The sequence below is a fragment of the Calonectris borealis genome, chromosome 4 (assembly GCF_964195595.1).
Source record: "Calonectris borealis chromosome 4, bCalBor7.hap1.2, whole genome shotgun sequence".
Taxonomy (NCBI): Eukaryota; Metazoa; Chordata; class Aves; order Procellariiformes; family Procellariidae; genus Calonectris; species Calonectris borealis.
The window spans coordinates 6,932,601-6,955,878 of NC_134315.1; the positions used below are offsets into that span (position 1 = coordinate 6,932,601).

The following is a 23,278-nucleotide window of genomic DNA, read 5'->3' on the forward strand; positions in this document are numbered from 1 at the left end:
CCAGTGAATGCACAGGACAGCAGAACCAAACAATAAATTTATATAGAGAGACCAGGCTGGGAGATACAATAACAAACAGTTCCCAGGAGAGGAAATGAACTGCACAAACAAAAAGGGTGGATGAAATTAAGTTTCCACCATCAACATTAACGTCAGCTGGTTTCCCTTTGAGTCTTCAGTACTGTCTGACATCTCCAAACCGGGTAGCTGTTCCAGGCTAGGCACGGCACGCAGACCCTGGCGACGAGGATATTGCTTGTAGGATATTTGTGTTCATATGATAGCAGAAGCAATTTCCTCCTTCACTCAGGCCTGTGCTCAGAGCACAAAGCCGATGGTTTTGCTCTTAGCAGGGCCTGCCTGCAGCCAGGCATAACGCTTCTGCACGCAAACTCCCACTCATCACCGTGAGTAATTCTCCAGCGTTCCCCTACTTCTCAGAAGACCTGTCAGTCACCAGGACTAAAATGACTGCCACGTGTCCCTCACGTAATCCTGTGCCTAAATTAGTCATAAATGCACTCTGTTCTTAATGCTCTTAAGTCTGGATTACAGAGGTGGCCAGACACTGGGGGTTTCTCCAGTGGGAAGCACTGATCAAGTGCAAGGGGTGGAGTGGCAGCCCTTTGTGTTTATAAGTTGCTTTACTCTTTAAACACACTTGCTAGGTAACACCCTGTCAGCTGGGTCTATGGAGTGGTTTCTCCATCTTTCTGGGAAAGCTGAGGAAGGGAGAACCTATGTTCAAAGGTGTAGTCCACAGGTGGGTGTCTCTGCTTTTTATGTGTATGTGAGTCCCTGCACATGGTGCCCAGTGTCATGGTCATGTCTTGACTCTATTACTTATACTACTTCTGATAGACCTTATTCTCAGAGCTTTTATGTGTGTTGCCACAATGGCTCTCTTTTTTCCCTTGCTAGGTCTCTCAGCTACTTCATTTACACTTGTATTTGGACCAGAAAAAAGGGCAGGTAATCTGCTGAGTGCTTACACTAACCCCTAACTAATGTCTGCCTCCCCATTAGACTAGCTGGAACTGTTTTCAGCTGAGATTGGTTTGAGGCCAGATGCTGTCTGCTCCGCTTCCAGTGGGTAGATCCTGCGTGCTGAGCTTTAAAAGCCTGTCTTTGATCTCATCAGCAAAGTCCTCTGCTGGCAATCAGAGACTCCAGCAGCCAGGCAGGGAGCTTTGTATGTGGAAAACCCATCTAACTCAGGTTGTTGCTACTGCATTGGCCAAGCTGCTGTGTTTGCTGTTGTTTTCTCGCTAATGGATAAAGGGAACCTCTCTCCCACTGCTGTGATCCCGTTAGGATGGTTGGGGTTGCAGTGGAGCTAGTGAGGCCAGGACTTGGCTCAGAAGTGAAGATGCATCTCTGCAAGCATTTTCTGACCGGTGTGATTGGGGAAGTCCTGCTGACACCGTAGCAATAACTGACATCCTCGGAACACGCGCTACACCTTGTAGTGAATATCTGCAGGATGGAGGCTGTAACATGCATGCAGACGTGTCTGCTAGCATGGAGGAGAACTGCTAACCAAAGTTAGAGCAAAAAGAGGGGAGAACATTAACAGGTTTAGTATTGTGCTGGAAGTGTGGTGAGTGTGACTTAGCGTTCCCTTGCCTGTCTATTAACTACTGATCCTAAGATGCAAAAGGCCAGACGGTGCCATCCTGTATTAACACCGACCGTATGAAAAGCCTCTCTTTTATGACTTGACATTTTTTGTTCATAATTTGTGTCATTTCACCATGCTATGTTATAGTTTCCACAGCTACAAAATGGAGTTTGTAGGTATTAGAGGTGTTTTGAAGCCTAAATAATATCTACAGAATTCTTTCAGATTGTCAGACTGAAGGTATGATGAAATCTAGGCACTGTTATTTGTTTATGTCATATTTCATGGGACTTTGTATACAAATCGCAGATTTTTAAATTATATGCCTAATTTTATTTACCTAGAGCCTATGTAAAGTTACCTACATATGTGGAGCATTTTTAATGAATAATTCCATTGGATGTAAACCCAGTTTTTCCAGACTCCTAAATCCATCTCCCTCTAGAAAGTTTTACTTCAAATGTGAATGCAGAGATCAGTTATAGCGAGGCAAAGTAATGAAGACAATTCCAGCTATTTCTGATGGAGTGCCTTTTAGAGTGCCTGACACAATAATGACTTCAGATTTTGGAAAGGATCAAGATTTCTGATCCTTCCAAACAAATATTGGTTGCATCAGTGTTTGTGCTCTGGGCCCACAGAGGTTAATGTTCGTTTCTGGAGATGATGATGTCTGCAACATTTAGAGGAAGGTAGCATGCAGGTTAGGGGGCTTTGAAAGAAAGCCCAGTATTTTGATACTGTTTTGTCCCACTCTTTAAAGCAAGAATAAGGAGAGAATGTGCTAGACGTGGGGAAGTAAGGTATGCCTATACTACAGTTGCAATTTTCACCAAAGCAGGAAGAGATGCACCTAAATTAGTTTTAGATTAATTACTGTGCCACATGGATGGGAGCTTTAACTTCCCTTAGAATCAGACGAGCTTCTGCAGCTTAAATGTCCATGTCTTGATGGGTGATGCCTTAATACCGTTGGTAGCGTCATGAATCTAAATCAGGTTGATACCAAGTGATAGCAGTTACTGGGGAGTGATATTACTGTGTCCTTTCTAGTATTTGTCTTTTGTCCCATTCAGTAGCACCGAGCCCTGCCCCAGCCTGGCCTTTCTTTGCCCCTGTAAAGAGAGAACTGTCCGATGTATGGACCTAGTGAGGTTGGTGGGTCCTGGGAGAAGAGGTGAAAGAAGCCTGAAGAGGTCTGCCTTCAGCTTGTGCCGTACCTTCACTTATGGGGTGAACTTTCCTCGGGACAAGAAGATCAGATGAATTTGGGAGCAGGTAGACTGTAGTGAGCAGGGAACGGAGAGACACCTGCTCCCACTTGTTGCCACCAAAACCTCACCATCTAGCAAAATCACTGTCTACTGGATCAGAAGTGCCATGCTTACAGGGACAGTCTGTGTCCTAGGAGAAGCTGGATGATGTAGAAGTTGAGTGTAGGCAGGCAGTCTTGTGCCCAGGGAGATTAAGGCTCAGTGTTCCAGCACCGCTTCATGCTTGTGTCCTCTTCCAGAGGATGAAGTCCCCAGAATACAGGTCCCACACTGCCAGCACAATCATCCTGACAGGCCAGTTGGTGTTCAATGAGGGGAGAGAGAAGTGGTGTCGTCCGTAGTCCCGCAGCCCTCCTGGTTCCCTTTTTCAAAAGGTTGTATAATACCACCGTGCTGTTTTGCTGTTGACACAGTGAAATGTTGTTATCACAGCAACTGTCATGATATTACTGCTGTCACGCTCTCTAGGATAAAATTAGCCCAGATCCGTACGGACATGCTGCAAACATGCCTCTGGCCTGCAGCATAGACATAGCTTCAGGACCTGGATCTTCTCTTTGTGCAGACACACGGTGTGCTGAAATTTCTAGGACATCTTCCATGTACGTAGCAGTTGGAAGAGCATCTGTATGATCACGGCCAAGACGGTAAACAAAAATCCCCAAAACAGCTGCTCTTCGTCTTCCACATGATTGTTTTAACAAAACACGGCCCAAGTTGTGTGCTGTGCTAAATCTGTTCTGTTGTGAAATAAAACTATTAATTTGGTTTTTTCTTTTGTTAATAAATGGTCTTATTGTAGAATAGTAAGCATTACAGCTGGATAAATTCTTTATTGCTAAAACATAACTGCAGCAGTGCAAACTTCTCACAGTGCTGGCTTTTCAAATGTTTGTGATTTCATATACAGCAGCTGCTTATCTGACAGGGAAATTAAGGTTGGTAGCAACATTTTCCATTTTACTCTGAAACCATCCTGATTCTGTTGTAATCATTATTTTTGTCATGTTTCTATTTGGGGTCAGGTAAAAATGTGGCAACTGGGAAAGAATTGTGAGTGTTATGTTGTGCCCTAGGAGCAATTAAATCAAGTCTATCCCTACAAAGACCGAAGGTGCATAAATTTGAAAGAAAATAAATGGAAGGGAAGTCAGCAGGCTTTCACACGTGTTCACTGTCCTCGCTCAGCCTTAGCCTTTGCTATCCCTGCCATTTCTGAGATTTGGACAAACTGTTTAAGGGAATGGTAGAAACAATAATATTTTGCTATTATCTGTGTGATAAGCAACCTTCATCTTTGCTGTTATAAACTCAGGTTAAATTAAAGCAAAAATCAAATTTTAATTTTTTTTTCCTGGAGAAGGTCAAAGTTGTTTAGCACAGCTGCTGTGACTGTGTGTTTAAGGCTGTGGTTGTACATATTATATGCTAATGTAATGGGCCCACAGGTGACAGGCACATATCAGGCCCTTGTTGTTTCAAAGCTGTCTCTGGGGCCTTTGATCATTATATGCCGCTGCATCACAAGTTGCAATGCAAGAATATTAACATATCTTCTTCATTTTCAATGCAGAAGGGTGCGTTAGTGTCATCTTCCCTGCCAGGTTGGTCTGACGCATGAATCTCGTCTCTAATCTGACTCATGTCCACATACATAAATTGCTTGCTGGAATGAAATGGTATTTGGGTTAGCTGGCTGAGCAGAGCGGCTGGGAGGAGGTTAAAAGCTTGAGAACCGTTTACAGTTGAGCTGGTGGTGTGGGAGGAATACAGCACTCAGGTTACAGCAGCTCATCAATTGCTAACCCGCCGGCTTTGCTGGTCCAGTCATTCTGCAGCAGCAAAATATTATTTAGTGATCTGATTGCTCTCAGCTTGCTCTCGCTAGGGATCTGTCTGTTGTAGTCAAACTGCAGGGTAGGATGTCTTGCGTTAGCTTTAAACCAGTTACTGATAATAGGCTGGCGGTGCAGGAATTCAGTGCAAGCTACAAAACCCACCCAGAACTTCACTGCACTGAGTTGTGGGCGGATGAGATCACATGCAGCTAACCAGCCATGCAAGGAAATTTCAGTATACCAGCCCAGTGACAGTTGCATTCATAGACTGGAGAGTAGATGTACATTAGACTGGCCTAAGAAATAAAACTCGAGATGCCTGTTGGAATGAGAACATGTCCCAAGAGTGGCTCAACCACTGGCAGGAAAATAGCCAAAATTCAGGCATCAACATTTGTGGAAGGTTGGAGAGTGAGGTGGGAGAGATGAGATTTTAACAAAACATCAGCTCTATGGACTCCACTGCCAAGCATATAAAATAAGCAAAATAAAATGTCTCGGTATACCAGCAAAAAAACCCCATCCATTTAAAACACATTAAAAAGTAGAACAGGCTAATGAAAAAGAGCAAAGTAAGTCTGCAGGAAGACCATGCTGGGTGTGTGGAAGCTTCTCTGTAATAGCCTGCAGAAAAGCTAACTGCAAAATGCTGCCAAGCACAGTATACATAGAGAGATCTTAAGAAAACAAAGATTCAGTAAAATAAAGAGAAAAATCCCAGTGCAACTTCCTGGCTAGCTCCGCCAGGTGACTCTGCCTTACAAAGAACAGTTCAATTTTGTTTTTCTTAGATGATGCGTATTTCTACTGATGATGCTTTGGGACAGCATTGAAGAAGTTATCATCACACGCTGTTTGCTTCATGCCGATGCCGATGCAAACAAGTGCTGTAGTCCAGGATGTATAGCCTGCCTGTGCTTAAGTTGATATGCCACGGAGTTGAGAAGGAAGTTTGAATCCTTAAAGGATTTTTCTTGTATGAAAACCCTCAGGCTGAAAAGTTGGGAGATTACTGATCTAGCAGTTTTCTTGAACATAGAAAATGCAAGCTATCCCAGTGACTGTAGTTAAAAGCACCTGATGCCTTGTCTACTTACCGTCCCTAAAAGTAAGGTGCTAAGGAATTTATATGGGGTAGAGATTTTCCATTACTCTGCATGCGAAATTTCTGAAGTGATGTTGGTAGATCAGTACCTATAGGTAAATTAATGCATTGCCTTCCCAATGTATCAATGCCAGTGCACTACCAGGGGACAGAGTGTTGCCTAACTGTTTTAGCAAGGAATGTGTCCAGTCTTGCCTTTGATTGTAGATGATGAGTCCCTTCTCTGTGCCTGGCCAGCACCAGAGCGTACTCGCCACTGGCCCCTCACCTGCACCCTGGTTTTGTGGGCAGGATACTCAAATCTGGAGCCCAGAAGAGATCAGTGATATATTCTGGTCCAGCCCCAACTTAGAGCTCTCTGGCAGTGTTCAGGCTATGCTTCAACTTACGTACTGCTTTGACAAATGCAAGTCTAAATGAAAGTGGCGGTGAATTGCTACAATGTGCCTTATCTGTTTTGTTAAACAGGGCAATGTTTACTGCTGTTTGCCGTCTTTCTGATTTCACCTCAGTCAAAGCATCCATTGAATTTTTCCTAATTTACACTAGCAGAAATAATTTTAGAATCAGGCTCTATGTATTTATTTTAGTATTTTTTTCAAGACTATATGCTATGAAGTATCTTTCAGATCCCCCCTCAACAAAATGTTAAAACCTAAATGTACTTTTTACCAGTTATGCTATTTGTATTCTGAATGTCACTTAATGTAGCCAATAGAGAAGGATAGATAGGTTCTGTATTGATTTTGTTTTCTGGCATTTTTACTTTATGGCACTGGTGTAGTATGAGGATTACAGAATTCAGAAAAAAGTATACTTATAGTCAACTTTTTGATGGGATGTAGTTTTCATGAGAGGTGTCTTTTAGCCAACCCATCCTTTACAAAGAACAGCTACATTCCTTTCACCAAGGAATATGTTTGTTGCCTGATTGAGAGCTAGTCTAAAAAGAAAGAAAAATATTGTGTTAGTTTATTTCTTCCTTAAGCTGCATGAAAAAAAGCACTGGAATATTTCTCTTCATTTAACAATAACTTTTTATTACTTTAAAATTTCAAATTTTCTGTGAAATTCTGTGTATGACTGAGAACAGCTGGGTGAATATCATCATAGATGATGAACTTTAAAAGGGAGTTATTTTGATGCAGACTATTTAATTGTGTTTCTGAAGCCAAGCACCTATTTGACTCAGATCCTAGTGAAGAAAAGTACCTACCTGAAAGATACAATAATATCCTGCTCTTTCACATGTGTCTAAGGCTGCTCTGAGCTCAGATGACTACATTGAAGGAGGTGCTCGCCATCAAACGTTTGAATGGTCAGACTTTGTGCATAGAACCACTCCAAAAGGAAGAGCAAAGAGAGCGAAATTATGCTTTTAACAACTCACTTTTGTCCTCTCTAGGTTACTGGACCAGGCAATTTTTTCCCTTCCTATTGTACTGATGGATTTCAATGAGCTAGTATCAAGAAAGGCTTAAAATGCACTGTGGAATCTAACTTTTTGGTGTGTTATTTGCTTGTTTGTTTAACTAGGGACAGGGGGCCCTGTCTGAGAGACTAAGGAGCTTTAGCATGCAGGATCTCTCGACGATTCGTGGAGACAGCAGCAGCACTGTTCCTCCTTCAGTCACTGTACGAACAAGTAGCAAACAGAGCCAGCCAAAAACATCCAGAAGTGCATCAGAAGGCACTGGCAGCTCAGGTAAGTGCCAGCGTTATTTTCAGTGTTGTGTTGTCTGGAATATCACACAGTTGAATGAAGTCATGCCGTTGGCAGGAATATATAGAAACAGACACTGCAGGCAGCACATACCAGAATTCGCAGGACACAGACATGCTGTTGAGTCTCTTGGCACTTAAGAGAGAAAACAGTATCATCGTTTGATGGTTACTATTCCTGGCTGGTACCAAGGACGGGACTTGAGCATGCAACGCAGCCAGCGCCAGTCCTTGCAACTCGAGCTGAAAAGTTAGGCTGGGGGCTGGGGGCTGCAAGCTGTGGTGGGTTTTCAATGAGAGGGGCTAATGGAAGTGCAAAAAGGGGGTGATAAGAATGCACAGTAGTGGGCAAGGGTCATTATTATCATCAAATATGGTGATACAGCCTCTCTCTATTATGTCATCTAAACATAAAGGCGAGTTCTAATGGATATCTGGTTTGAATTAGGCCCACTTGTGCTTGTACAGTAGCTGTTACAACGCTTGATAGTTGTAGTTCCAGAACTTCATCACTGATGAAGCCTACCGAGAAATAAGACCCATATAAAGCTCTCCTAGAAGCAGAGACCAAGATCTGACAGCTGTTTATGGTATGATGTCTGCATAAGCACTGTTACAGAAAACAAGTCTGTCTGAAGGGCAATGGTTTATTTTCAGATTCTGAAAGAACAAAGGGAAGAAACACAAATGTCCATGTCAGCAGTCCCCACTGTCTCACAGAAACATCAGCCTTCTCTTTAGATTACTGCTTTAGAGATAATGGGATTTAGTCTGACATCAGAGGGAGTCAGCAAAAATACCCCAGACTATCTGTTTGTCATGAGGATGACTCAGCCGAAGACCTCACCTTTCTTGTAAAAGGTCTTTCTAACCAGCTGTTAGAAAGCCTGACAGCAGTAGCTGGGATACACGGAACGACTGTAAGAACATTAATAGAGAGCCTGGCTGGGGCTGCAAACATTGTACCCTTGGTCTGAGTAGAAATCCTGCTTTATAGAGACTTTTAGGGAAGGTTTGAAGGAACGGGTCTTGTGTCTGCAGAAGCAGTGTGGTGGTTAGGAGGCAAGACTGTGCATTAGGACGCATGAATTCACACCCTGCTTTATTGCAAAATACTGATGTGACCTGGAGTGTACCTTTGTTCCTCAGTGTGTCTGTAAAACAGAACAAATTGTACTTCCCATGCGCAGGTCCTGAAAGCCATATGTGGTAGAAGATGCTTGTGTATTTTAAGGGCAATACCTTAGAAGATTTCTTATGGGGCTTTCCTGTACACCTTACTTGAGTGATTATAACATGTAAAATACCTGTGGAAAAGTCCTGTCTGTGGATTGATCCCAGTTTTGCAAGAAGGTTTTTGTTTGTAGTAACAACACTCTATCTTGCTACTACCTCTGAGAAGTTTCTGGACAACTGAAATGCCCCTTTTTATGATTTCCCTTCTTTTATTCTGCCTTTGTTTCCCAGTCCAGGCGTCTGAGAAGCTGTATGAGGGTGTGCTGGGATCTTGATGACTTGCTGATCTGGGTGCCCCTCTTACAGCCCTTCTTCTGCTGTTTGTTCATGCAGGTGCTTCCACTCCCACCTGTTTCTCTACATCCTCCATCCATACCAACCTGTTACAGTCCTCTGCAAGTGCAGCTCTCAAAGTCACTGCCTGAATTTACAAATGATCAATAACTGTGACAGGGACAGGAACCTGAAGCGTTATTTTGACTGGATGTGTTGAGGAGTGCTGCTGCATGTGAGGTTTGAGGAAGGGGGCATTGCTAGGCCACAGCCAACCTTACAAGGGGAAAAGCCAAGCACTGTGAGCATCATTCAGTCCTACGGGGGTCACAGTCTTTGATGAAGGAGTAAATGTACAGATTGCCTATGGGAGTGCTTTTATAGCTCCCTTTATTTCCCTCATATGGCTGTCAGGGATGTACAAAGGCTGAAGAATTAGTTTTGCAACTAGCACAGGCTCTTAATTTTCTCAACAGGAGAGACAGCCACGTCAAAGAGAGAATAGCAGCCTTGTGATAATGAGATGTCAAGTGCTACCCTCGGGTGATGGAACAGCCCAGCTATGGTCACTCAAGCTGTCCAGTAGTAAAGAGCTGTGGACTCGGGAAGAAATCCTGAGTTTGATCCAGATTAAAAATACTTTCTTGTACTATTTTTGAGGGATTATTTTTAACTCAGACCGATTTGCTGATCCACCTTACTGGGAGCCTCCAAAATAACTGTTTTGGGAGAGCTTCGGGGAGATACGTTTTGAGATCAAGAGGCCAGGAACTGGAAGCTCCTAAAACCAGCTTTGTTACTGAACGAATGGTGCATGGAAGCACACCCTCACTTACAACAGTGAAGCAAAGACAAGAGATGGCTCTTTAGGTTGAGATTACAGGAGTTTAGATGGATTCCATTCCCTGAGCAATGAAAACACAGCCAGATCTGGTATGGAACTTGGTGTTGCTCAGTTCCATTCCTGTTGTGCGACTATGTTTAAGAGCAGATATGATACCTGAAAGAAAGTGGTTTGGAAAGACGGGGATGGAGAGAGGTCTGTTGTCCTCCCTGCACAGATGAGACTCTGAAACTCAGGTTTGTCGGTATGAAACCCCCCACTCTCCCTCTGAGCACCAGGAATGGTTCAGGTTCTGGTTTCACATCTCTCGGGCATATTTCCAAGCCCACTGAAACCTGTGAAAAGACTCTTCAGACACTGGTGGGCTTTGGCTGTGGCCAAAAGCTGGCTGCAGGACAGCGCTGTACTCAGGCTACATACCACTCAGCTTGTTTCATTTCCATTGTTGTTATTTTTATAATGTAACTGGTGCTGGTCAGATGGATTTGTGACTCTCTGAATCCCCTCTTGACACAAAGCACCGTGTGAAAAGCTTGGCATTTAGTTAGTAACGACCACATGCAGACACAGCAAGGGTTTATTTTGGCCTGCTAAAGAGTGTCTTATGAGGCCAAGAAATAGAATATGCAAGAGCTGCCTTTGAGACAAGGGGAATTACTCCTTCTTTTCCTCTACATTTTGCTGGTTTTTTTTTCCCCTCTATCTTTTGCTGTCTTTGCTGCCTTTCAATGGTGCCCCCTATACATTGAGCAGTCCCGCTCGTGCGGATGGCCTTCCGCAGGAGCAGGACTGCTCAGTGTATAGCAGGCTCCAGGTGTATTCACACCCATCCCACAGAAAGACCCTTCTCCTCCTCCTCACACCCAGTCAAAAGCCACACGCAGACAACACGAAGGGGCAAAGGCTGCTTTTGCCGTGATTTGTGTGTGGCTGCCAACCCCACACGCAGCACATTATGTGAGGCATCGCCACTGCTCCTGTGAAGCATGTGCACACCTTCCTTTGACACACACCGAGGAAACATGATGATTGCCCTTCCTCCACATAGCAGGCCCACCACCTGTCCTCTTTATCTGATCTTTCGCTTTGCTCTTAGTTCAGTGTTTCTCGACTTAGTGTCCTGGCACCCTCATGATAGTCTGTGATATTTTAGCTTCGATGCATGTTCCAACCTGTGCTTCTTCCACAGGCAGAACTGCCCCTTTCCTTTGGGAACTGTAAATGTCATGTGGCTACTCATCGTTATGGAAACGTGGAAGCTCCAGAACAACATTTCCAAATATTTTTCAAGGCAATCCTGCTGTTCTGGCAAATGTCCAGTAACAATCCACATACAGACGTGTCTTTATTAACAGCGGGGGGCTTTTGTACTTCTTAACCCTACAGTATTGCCTGAAAAGCATCCTGGACAGTGCAGATAAAACTTGTTCACTTGCAATGGCTGGTGAGCGACACATGTGACTTGAGGAGTGGGATATTGGCCACGGTGTCACATAGCTCAATCCCATAGCTGATGCAAACATCTCACGGTTGCTGATGTCGGTGGAAACCTCCAGTGTGGGCTGGGCACTGGAGTCCAGCCTTGCTTTTGGGTGAGTCAGTGGGACATATTTCAGCTGCAGGAGATTTGCGTTGCATCACGGGATGGTGAGCGTCCAGAGCTGATGCTGTCTGGGCCAGAGGATCACATATTACGCAGCCACCCTCTGTATTGCCCAGACTGAGTGCTCTTTCTGCTGAAGATCATTCTCAGCTGGAACAATTTCAAAGCAGAAATGTGCAATATGCTTTCTGATAGTCTCCACTCCTCTGTGCAGGAGAAAGTCAAGGCTGTTTCTTGGGTTTGCACTTAAGCGCTTAAGGCTTTGCAGGACAGAACAAAGGTAGGGGAATATCAGCATTCAGGATATGTGTGGCTAGCTCAGTCCCCACCAACTAGAAAAACTCCGGAAAGATGTGTGAGAACAACCCATATGTATATGTTGTATGAGCTCTCAGAGAAGAAACCTTCAGAAAACTGTGGTCAGCTACCTTCTGTGTAAAATCAGAGGCTAAACCCACAGCAGATCTCTTGAGGTTGGTTGAGACTCATCTCTTTTATACGAAGGCCATAGTTTCATGGCCGCATCCAGCCAATGTGAGCCAGCACTCCCGTAGAAAGGGTATGACCCAGCTGCTTGCTTCTGCCCCGTACCGTCCTTTCCCTTCGACATGTTTAAATCTTATTTATATATGCTGACCCCAGCCAGGGAGCTGTTTCAAGTTAAATGCTGTTCCTTGCTTCCAGGTTGCTCTTGACCAGGGTCACATCCTGAAGCCAGTAGAGAGCAGCAGCACAGACATCAGCAATAGGACAAGGAAGGTGGAGGCCAGAGCGTAAGGGGCAATGGGACACCTGCTTTCATTAGCAGCACTGGTTTATGCTGATTTAAAATGACTGTGAAACTATGGAAGGACTTTCAGTGTCTACAATGCAGGATAATCATGACCAAGGAAATCACACAGAGCTCAAACCCTTTTTTTCTCCAAAAGCTTTTTTTTGTCCGGAGTCATTGATGCCACTGTGAGGATTAAAGTGGAAGGCTCAAACTGGAAATTATTTCTAGTCCTGGAACACAAGCTATCCATAAGATGAAGCCGTAAAGGTCACACTTTTATGAACAGCTGTGAATCACCTGCATTTGCACTGAAAGGTGCAATGCAATTCCCTTGGTTGCTTTCATTCTTACGGCAATTCCACCAAAATATAATTTGTGCATGACTCCTCAGCACATTCCTGATTTAGGAGGACCTAGGGATCTGTGGATAGTTTTCCTTCAGAAGCTGCGTGAATGGCTGCACCAGTGCTTGTAGAAGTTTAAATCTACTGAAAAAAATCCAGGCATGTAGCAATACAAGTCCCAGTATTGCACCCCGTGTTTATTATCATACAGCCCTTTGCACTGTGTTACCCATTGCTTATCCACGCTCCCAGACCCCTCTGGTCAGGAGTTATCTCTGTTCAGTGATCTGAGAACAGAGCCAGGGAGCTGTATGCAATCCCAGCCTTAACACCCCTTAGGCACATAGGCTGGGGTGAGGCACGTTCCTGAGTCTGTGCTCTGGGCTGGTGAATAGAGACGATCGTCTCTTAATGCACATGGAGGCCGTGAAGTCCACTTCAGGATGATACCAAGTGTTTTCTGAAAGATAGCTTAGCCTGATGAGTTCCTAACGCTCAGCTCCTCTTTCAGTGTGCACGTGTTGCTCGGTATGCCGACTCCTCAGAGGTGAGTGCTGGATTTCCTGCGCCCCGATACCCACGCGTCCCTTTCAGGCATGACTACGTTCCCAGCCTGGCTTGCTCCTGCCGCTTGTAATCACTGGGTTTCCTAACACCAGGGGAACAAACCAGGGGAAGGCCAGGCTGCGAGTGAGTTTGTGAGCTGTGTGTGTGCTGATGGCAAGTATTGCGGTGCTTCTCACCTTACTGACCTGTGTTACCCAAGGCTGGGGAGTGTTTCTCTGGAGAAAAACCTCAGTCCTTTCTGTTCTAGAGGATGTACCACTGTTCTTGCTGCACCAGTGTAACTCCTGCCGCATATCCCCCAGTGCTGGTGTAAAACCACAGGGAAACCAGCAAGAGCAAAGCTTCCTCAGTCCCAGCCCTGTTTTGCTCTGTTCCCTAAGGATTGGCACGTGTTTCTCTATTGGTGAAGAGGACACTTGTGTTTGGGATGAGCAGGGTAAATAACAAAGCCCAGCAGCAGACCCTGGTACGATGAAACAGAGTTGAACAATCTCTCCCTGCTTCAGTCTGTGCTAGAGCCATTTTTGAAAAATGTCCCAGCGTCCCCAGTGTTGCTTGTGTTTACAAACTTAGGAGCGTAGTGAATGGTTTAGCTGCCGGTGGTCTTTTCAGTGCTGCGCCAGTTAGCTTGGTTGCTAAGAGCTGAGCCGTATCACTTCTGAATTTTGTCCCAGTGGCAGGTGAAAGGAGGGGGAGGCCTCTGATTTGGGCATGCCAGAGGATGGGGCTGCCAAGCAGCTTGTCTAGGGAGAAAAGAAATCCAGACTGGCAGCATCTCATGTTGGTGGAAGCAAAAGACTTCCGTAACTCTTTTACTTCTCATCTCATGTGCTTTTTGTTTATTTTGCATACTGTAATCAACCTGGGGATGGCAGCAGAGGAACTGCAGGATCACGGTGCTGCAGCCATTGCTGCTGGCTCGTGTCACTTCCAGAGTACTAGGGTGTGCATTCCCACTGCCTTGCACCTGATGTGCCATGCAGCCCTGTGCAGCATTAATGTTTGGAGGCTGGTGATCCCAGCCTGGCACTGTCTCCTTGCACACCATATAGATGGCAAACCAACCCTCATATTTGGTTTGTCACCCTCCCTGTTGTCCTTTTCTGGTTCTTTGCACTAGCACATTTGGGGTGTGCCACTGTGCAGGAGAATGAAGCCTGTTTAAGGTGATATCTGTTTAAGCAATCATGAAACACTTATATTCACAGTGCATTTTATTAGCACCCTTCTAATTTTAGCCTAAACCAATTTTATGGATTTGACTTCAAAGTGTTATTTATAAAAAGAATCACTGAATCCTTCAGTGCTTAATAGTCATGAGTTAATCTTAGGAAAGTCATTTAATGATGCTAAAGCAGTAATCAGTCCAATATGTTTACAAATTGGGCCCAAAGTCATGTTGATCTGGTTTAAATTGCGTGCCCTGTCTTTCGGATGGCTTGTCTTACTATTTTTTTCCCCCTGACATAATCCAGTCCCTTAGACCATGTCAATAGGGATATGCTGAGGCTCTATCTCATAGAGGGTTCATTCTGTCTCCACAGGCTGCCCTTTCTCTGTCTCCAAGGCAATAGATGCATTAATGCACTCTCAGACAACGGCCTGCCATTTAAAATGCTCCTTTGTAAGTGCAGCTTTGGTAGCTTAGAGAGCTGGCTACGTAATGTGAACACATTTTCTGAACACCACAAAAAGCAGGGAGAAGAAAGAAGCTAAGTTTGTTTAGCTAGGACTAAGTTGTCCTGAACTATTGGCACTCATCTTTCTTTGGTGCACACTTTTGTGTAGGCAGTTTCAGAGTACAATCGTGAACAGTACTCATTTCCAAAGAGTTTATAATCTAAATGGGCAGATAGTCAAGCTTTACCTCAAGCAGGAGTATTAAAGGCTGGTTTAGAGCCATGATGCAGCCTTTTTGGCAGGAGCAGTTGCCTTAATGCTCTTGCAGGTGAAACTCAATTGTTTCTCTCGCTGGCTGACTCATAGAAAGCCCCGCAGCTCTTAGGAGAGCTCAGGCTGGTGGGAGCAAAAGTCTGCCCATCCTGCTCCCTAGGTGAAATCCTGAGAGAAGGTTTCATGAGGACGTGGCCTGCAGGTGCCATGCAGCGCGCATTTGTGCAGAGGCTGAAGGCCAGGCTGAGCGCAGCATGAGCTCACCCTGTACAGGAGCAGATCTGTCACGGTCAGTGGTGCTGGGCTCCTCTGCCACTGAAGCTCTTTGCTTCACAGAAGAGCTCTTTCCCACCCAGTTGGCTCCCTCCAGCTGGCCTCACAGTCTGCACGTGACACAAGCGTTGACACAATTCAGGGTGTTCATCCTTCTTTGCTCTGGGCAGCATCAGTAAATGCAAGCGTGTTCCGCTATATATACTCCAGCGTGTCTTCTTGACAGCTTCTGTGTCAGCTCCTCTTGCTCTTGTTCAGTGGCAGGCCTTTGCTGGCAAAACTCCTCCCAGGTCTTTACACAAGTTTCTGATTTATCTCGTCTATGTTCACAGCCTGCGGAAAGTCAGGCTGCAGCATTAAGGAACAACGATTCCGTCAGAGCTTTTTTTCCCCTTCAGGAAGGACGGAGTGAAAATCTCCAGGGATATCTGTTTGTCTTTTGGCAGTGCCTGGTAAATGCTTAAATGCATTAAACAAGCTTGCTTGGAACTGGCATTTAAGAAGTAACAAATATTGTGTTTGGTGGTATTCTCTCAACTAACGTCTCTTAGGTGCAGTGGCATGGTTGAGAGGGAGGAACAATTTTAATCCTTGCAGAGAATAAGTATATCCAGCAGTTATTGAAGAATCAGCTGTATATCAGGAGAACTGTTGCGGCTGCATGCATTTGAGGGGGCATTTAGTACTAAAATGCTGATCAGGAGCCTTAGGCAATGTAAGAAATATGCAAGGATATTAGTGATGAATGGGACTGGTTTTGAGTGTGCACTGCAGGGTTATGCTCCATAGGGGTGAGTGATACAGTAATGTACGACTTAAAAACTACAGCTCCGCAGTGACTGCCGGCCAGCCTAGCCAACATGTTCAGTCAGCCATCCACAGGTGTTGCAGCCCCTGGAGTTTTTCCACTAAAATAATGTTGGATCTCTTCCTACATGTGGTTGTCATCCTGAAGACAAGGTGTAGGATCACACACAATCAGCAGTACAGCTCAGCGAGGACCTTAATGGGACATTCACTTAATTGTGTTTTGAACAAATCACCTTATTGATATATTAGATGTATCCAATCCCTTCTTTTGTGGTATGCTACAAATTGCACATGAGATTATTCCAGTGGAAAATACTCTTGGAAAACTAATTGACTTTGCATCAAGGGAGCTGTTCATATATCTCTGAACTAATTCAATTAAATGGTGTAGGTGGTTTCATTTTTGTTCTTAGCCAGTTTTGCTTCCAGCTCTTGTGCTGGGGATTTACACATTTTTTTTAACCTTTCTCTCACTGAGCTTAAAGAACAAACGACAACTTTCCATTGCTCTAGGCATTTTGTTCCTTAAAACTTCCCTTTACTAAATGTTGAATCAAATTTTTACAGCTATGCTTTGCATCACTTTGCAACACTACCTCTGAATGGCAATTTGGGAGTTTCTCTGGGTATTTAAAAATACTTTCATAGTTATTTTGGTTATTTCAGGGAAGGAAAAATTTTCATAGAAAATCAGTAGGTTCTTTAATTATATTTGCATTTTAGCAACAGAAAGTTAAAACATTCATTGTTGTTTAACAAACTCCGGTTGAACCACAGATATTATGAAAGCGAAGATGAAGATTTCTGTACTCTGAAACAATGTTCCTTCCCCCTCTACACCCAAATGTTTTCCCCTAACAGTTTATTCTTTCCTTTTCTCTATGTAAATATTATGGGACTCTGATGTAAGTGTTACAGATTGCATGAGTTTTCTTCTGAGGTGTTTGGAATAGACTAGCACTTAACAACTTAATCATTTGTGGGATGTGTTTTCATTAACGATGACTTTGTTGGTGTGATTAGACTTGTTTGCTTTGGTTGCACTTGACTTCGGCTTTGGAAAGGATGTCTGCCTCTGTTTTGTGGCTCCTGGGCATTGTGTGCTGGTGGAGTTGGTTGCTCCTAACTTCTTCGTTTGGCAATGAAATCTGTTGGGGAAGTACATGACTTGGGTCATTGTCTTTTGGAAATGATGGCAAATTTGTCTTTCTTACAGGGAAAAGAAGCTGATCGCCATCATATAATAAATATCTGCTCTCTTGCTCTTATTAAGTGGTGTGCAAACCTCCTTATATGAATTATCCCCTGGAAAGGCTTAGCACTGGAGTGACTTTATCTTCCATTACAATAATACAATACCTTGCTCCTGGTTCGTGTAGTCTGTGACTGTGGTTTTTCCCATTGCTCCCGAAGAATTACAGTGACAGGAGAAAGAAGTATTGCCTGGGAAAATAAGGGGGGTCCAGCTTCTCTCAAAGGTATTGGGGTGCTTGATTCTCACTGTAACTGTATTTAAGTGTCCAAATTTTTCAGAGGATCTAGATCAAAGTCCTTTGCTCCTCTGTAATTAGAGTGGGCCAGGCCCTGACCTCTGTTGTACTCATGAAAATCCATAGAAGTTACTCTGGATTTAAACAGCAGCATAGATCAGAGCCTGAATCAAAGCAATTGCTGAAAAAACAGCCTGCTACTGAATCCCATTTGTTGCTGTAGAAAGAGTTTTCCACGTGAGATTTTTTAGCCCATGTAAAATCACAGAGATTAAAGGTGACGACGGTCTGGCCTACATTCCCTTGTCCGTGCTGCGTTGTTCCCTGCCGTGCATTTAATAGCTTAGATCCCAACCCTGGCTACTTTAACTTGGAATATGCCCAGTTTCAGGGCTTCCCACGCAGTGTGCTGGTTGTATTGGTTCACTTTGAAGGGATTAGGATAGGATGATAGGAACTGGAATTAAGGGGTCCCTTTCCTTAGGGGAAGGAAGTTTACAGTCAGATTCTGTCTTGCCTTAGTGAAGAGAGGAGTGTAATCTGGTCTGGATACTGAAAAGACGTTTGCGGCAGCAGCTTTAGCCCTGGCACACCAGCCGATTTCCTGTTTCTGTAGCGATTCTGCCCCTCCACACAAAGGTGTCGAGCCATAAATGTGAGAGGTGGAGACACCCGAAACACAGCCCGCTCTGAGATGGGGAGTGAGAGTCTCCCAAAGACGAGAGAGCCGGGGGAGACATCTGATGTATGGTCCATGCTTTTATGCAGCCACCTCCTGGCTGTGACAGGTCCCTGGGGCTGTCAGCTGCTTCCCTGGAGCAGCACACGCTGCTGGCTCTGCCACTTTGGGGACATCTGATAGTGGCCTGAGGTCCCACAGCCTCAGATCCCAAAGCTCTTAGAAACACACAGGAGGTCACCCGAGGCCAAGTGCTGTCCTCGAGAAGCCTGTGCCAGCCCTGACAACATGTTTTGCTCCTCGGTCTAAGCCTTCTCCAGAAACAAACCCTGGTGTCCCAGAACCCATCCATTCACTTTAAGCCTCCATCTCTTTTCTCACTAATGCCTCACGTGTGCTTATTATTCTGGTTAATCCCCTACTTTACATTTTCTCCTGCAGAGGACTCACTCCCTTCATGTAGGAAAAGTATTTTTTTATCCTGTCATCACTCTATTCACAAAAAAAACAACTTCAGACTTGGCACTCATGCAGCAGCGGCCCTTCGGAGGTGAGTTGCCTTCAGTCCCACAAGAGCGTAATGCTTCTACAAACGTGGGACAAAGTCTGGAACCCCAGATCAATACGAGGTTGGGATTGTGCACAATACAGATGTCCTTCCCGAGGCAGGAGGGGCAGGGAATCCTCCCTTCTTGCTCCAGTTCTTAAAAAAAGTGCCCTGTGTATTCCAGACCTGCTCTCGTCAATGGTCAGAATTGTAGTGGATAGACCTGGGATAGACCTGCTTCTTCCCTTTTCCAGTTCAGTGAGGCTGAAGCAAAACTGGTCCTCATTTGGCTGGTTTTCAGTGCCTCATTCACAATGAGATGGAGCAGGGGAGGAGAGGGCCTCAGCCCAACTTTCAGAGGACTTCACAGACCTCTCTGCTGCGGGGGTCAAAGCAGTATGTGCCAGCTTGGAGGCTGATCTTGATCTTCATGGAAGCATCTCCAGGACATGGATATAATGGGGAGATGATGGGGAGAATAGAAGAGCCTGCAGGAGACTGCCTCTGCTGTGCCTGTCACAGAGATGATGCAGGTGGCAGAGCTGCCTGGATATCTTTTTCGCCCAGCACCCAATTCAAGAGAGAGAATAATATCAGAGAAAGCAACATATGCTAGAAAAACATGGGATTCCTGGGAGTGTTATCAGAGCTGACAGTTCCTTCTGTCTCCTTTTGCAGCGGAACGGCTGGCTGTAGGAGAAAGGGAGCAGGGCACATTTGCCTAATCCTGTACGCTCTCAGCTTCAGCAGCCAGCGTCTCCGCAGTGGTCACTGAATGCTCTAATTCTTGTTCTCCATCCCTCCGTCCTGTCCCCTTTGAAGTCCTCTTTTTCCTGGGCAAAGCCGTTGTCTCCTCGCAGCAGCACGTGGCTGGGGGTGTGGTGTTGGGCCAGCCTGCAGGCCACATCTGAGGGACCTCTGGGGAAGAGGGCAGCTGGGAGCAGTCACATGAATTGGTGTTGGGGGCAGTGCTTAGCCTCCAAGCTTCAGATTTGGGCATGTTTGGTTCAGGCTTTGCTCAAGCTCTGAACAAACAGCATTTAAACCAAATTTCTTCTTTGGCTTAGAGAGGCACAAGGACCAACTCCCACATCCAACATGACCTAAACTAGGTGCCTCCTGAATATCTCACATCCCAAGTGGAAGGATAAAATAGTAATTAAAATAAAATGTTCCTGGACTGATTTGCCATGTGGTCTAGAGAACATTTAATTCTCCCCACAGTGTAGTCTTAACACCACAATCATATATAGAAAAAAAACAATTCAGCTTCATCCTGGGCCTCTCTGCAATGTGACTTATCAGCATTTTCAGTACAGCTGGGAAAAAGTTGACTTCCGGCTCTTCCCGGAAACCTGTGGTGGTGACTTCCAGCCTGCCCATGCAAATGGTGATAAAAGGGTAGAAACACCGGGTCAGTGGCCAGAGGATGGTGTGCACCGCTCTCCTGAGCAGCAGCCGCATCCTGTGGGCTGAACGCAGGGGCTGGAAGCGTTTAGCTGCCGACTTGAATTTGGCACCAGAGAGAGCCCCAGTGACCTGCTCATGATTTGTGGTGTTGCTGTAGCCAAATCACTTCCCCTTTGTCTCTCCGTTACCCAACTAAAAGAGCTGTTGGAGAATTCAGTTCTTTTGTGCTTTAAGGATCTAAATGGATTAATAAGTGTTAGACATTTAAGAATCGTCTTTGGTTTTAGTCTTTGGGTTTTAGCCTTTGGTCCAGCAGAGTCAGGCTGAGGCAAGAAGCAAAGAGCGTTATTTCTATGTATGTTTATACAGCAGTCTAAGTACAGGGCCAGTACTTGTGGTTAATGCCGTCTAAACAGCAAACACTTCCACTCCTGACGTGTTTCAGAATGAAAAAAGCCTAACTATCAGTCAAACAAAGAAAGCTCCAGCCCTGCTGATTAGAAATTGTCTGTGGAGATGCAGAAAGCTTGGTCACTCTGGGTGTCTTTTGCTGTACCTCTTGCTTCGGACTGGCCATTAAAAATACCATCTTGCTTCACTGTCTGGATTTAAGGCAGCAAATGGATTGTGTTGTGCAACATGACCAGTCCCACAAAGATCTTACCGTAAGTTACAAGGTTAAGAACCACCAAGCAGACCTTAGTGGTCTGTAATCATGGGGCCATAATCTGACTTCAGATCCATTAGTGGAGTTAATGCTCCATAAGATTCTCCTCCCAGAGGAGGGCCACAAAAATGATCAGGGGGTGGAACGCCTCTCCTATGAAGAAAGGCTGAGAGAGTTGGGGTTGTTCAGCCTGGAGAACAGAAGGCTTGGGGGAGACCTTATTACAGCCTTTCAGTACTTAAAGGGGGCTTATAAGAAAGATGAGGACAAACTTTTTTAGTAGGGTGTATTGTGACAGGGCAAGGGGAAATGGTTTTAAACTAAAAGAGGGTAGATTTAGACTAGATAGAAGGAAGAAATTTTTTACAATGAGGGTGGTGAAACACTGGCACAGGTTGCCCAGAGAGGTGGTAGATGCCTCATCCCTGGAAACGTCCAAGGTCAGGTTGGCTCTGAGCCACCTGATCTAGTTGAAGATGTCCCTGCCCATGGCAGGGGGGTTGGACTAGATGACCTTTAAAGGTCCCTTCCAATCCAAACTATTCTATGATTCTATGATTTACTCCAGAGTGACAGGAGAGGGACTTTTCCTCACTCTGGTCTTGCAGCAACACACCCACTAGCTGAGGGTCCATTCAATCCTGTTAAAGCTTTTGGCTAACTTCAGTGGATCTCAGGCTGGGTGCTTGGCTTGAGCCCTCTCAGCTTCAAGTCAATTAGTGCTGCTGTGCTTCATATTTCTGCGTCCCAGGCAGCTCTCTCCATACTGTCGAGAGGGCTTCAACACTCATTTGGTGTCTTCTAGAGGACACTCCTTCTGCAAGCAGTAGATGCAGGAATTATGGATGGAATCAGCGATTCAAGAAATCAACTATTTTATTTATCCCTGAGCCAAACAAAAAAAAATCTCTTGTAGAGTCAACCTTCAGAACATCAGAGGCTGTGAATTTAGTCTCAATTCTATGTAAAATAATCCAAATAGAGCTTATAATGGCTTCATAAACAAAAGCCTTTTGATTTCTAACCCCACAGCTGCTGTGATTAGAGTGTGATGTGTGAACCATCTGTCTATTAATCCCTGGAAGATGCATGGCTTTGCACTGATGTGGCATTTGGCAGAGTGTGAATCAAACCATCACTGATTTCCTCATCCTTTGTCTTCACGTTTAGACTGTAAATGGCCGTGTTAAATAGGTGTGGACAATAAGTATGAAAAGCCACCTGAGGCAAACTGTGAAACAAAAGGCTCTGTGTTCTCAGATGATGAAGAGAACTATTCATTGGATTCTGCATCCATGAACAAAAGGCCCAAAAAGAAGCATCAACCCCTTGAGGTACTTCCATGTTGTCAAGGCTCCTCCTTCCATGACGTTCCTTGAAGCTTCAACTGAATGAGCATCTCTCTCTGGTCTAAAAACACTGAGTCCAAATAATACATTTCTGGTCTTTCAGGGGTGGGTCTTGCTATGGGTTCACTCGCTTTTCTGCATGTGTGGATTTCCTGAAAGAAGTCTGAATTGGTGCCTGTGGAGATAACAGTTATAGGGGGTACAGAGTTGGATCTGAATTGCAAAACTTGTATCTAGCTCTAAACCATGTGCTAATGTGGAGGTATTTGGATGAGAGGATTTGGATATCAACTGCTAGTTGGTTTTTCATGTCTGTAGAGGAAAATATATTCTCACCCCGAAGGCAGGATAGTTATGGTGAGAACAGCAAGCACCCACAGCCAGAGTGCTCACAGTCCCTCTCGCTTGAGTTCACACCTAGCCAAACCCCACCAAAACCAGCAGCAGTTCTTCCTTCATGACTTCGATAGGTTTTTGAATCAGGCACTGTATTAACAAATATGCTTTAAGTTGCTTCATGGAAACAAAAGAACTAAAGGAGACGCAGTTCTCACACTGCGGTTTGCCAAAAGCAATTTTAGCAACATTTTGTTGTGGAGGAAATAAAACCTCCATGGGAGATGCTGTAGGCAAAGACTCCTTCCAGATCTGGGCAGGGGGGATGAAGCCAGCAGCTCTCAGATCTGAGCCGGGAGATCTCCACCATGGGGGAGCTGGGTTTGTTCCACCCTCCCCTTGGCTCAGTGTGAGGGAGCTGGAGCAATGTGGTTTGGTAAGCAGTTGTGTGATCTTGTGGTGGGTCGTCCTATCTTTGGGAGGATCTCACCAAAAGCTGGGCTGCTCTGTTCTTACTGTGGAAAGGTGCAGCCTCTGTAGCTTCTCTGAGAGCTGTCAAGTGGCCTCCCAGAGGAGGCAGAGCTATTCATTCCTGATTTAAGAGTCTCTACTGTGCAGTTAA

The 23,278-nt window shown here is 44.9% G+C and overlaps 1 protein-coding gene across 11 annotated transcripts in view; it reads left to right on the forward strand.

The window, feature by feature from the left end:
* The window catches only part of REEP1 (receptor accessory protein 1), a 71,110-nt gene that overhangs the window by 42,399 nt on the left and 5,433 nt on the right, over positions 1-23,278 (forward strand). For 2 of the 11 annotated variants that reach the window (XM_075148480.1, XM_075148481.1), the window contains 4 exons: positions 7,375-7,543; positions 13,147-13,182; positions 15,701-15,820; positions 17,395-22,264. In XM_075148480.1, coding sequence (XP_075004581.1) covers positions 7,375-7,543; positions 13,147-13,182; positions 15,701-15,780 — 285 coding nt within the window. In that variant the 3' untranslated portion in view covers positions 15,781-15,820; positions 17,395-22,264. The other 9 variants (XM_075148489.1, XM_075148487.1, XM_075148491.1 and 6 more) reach the window with 8 other exon arrangements.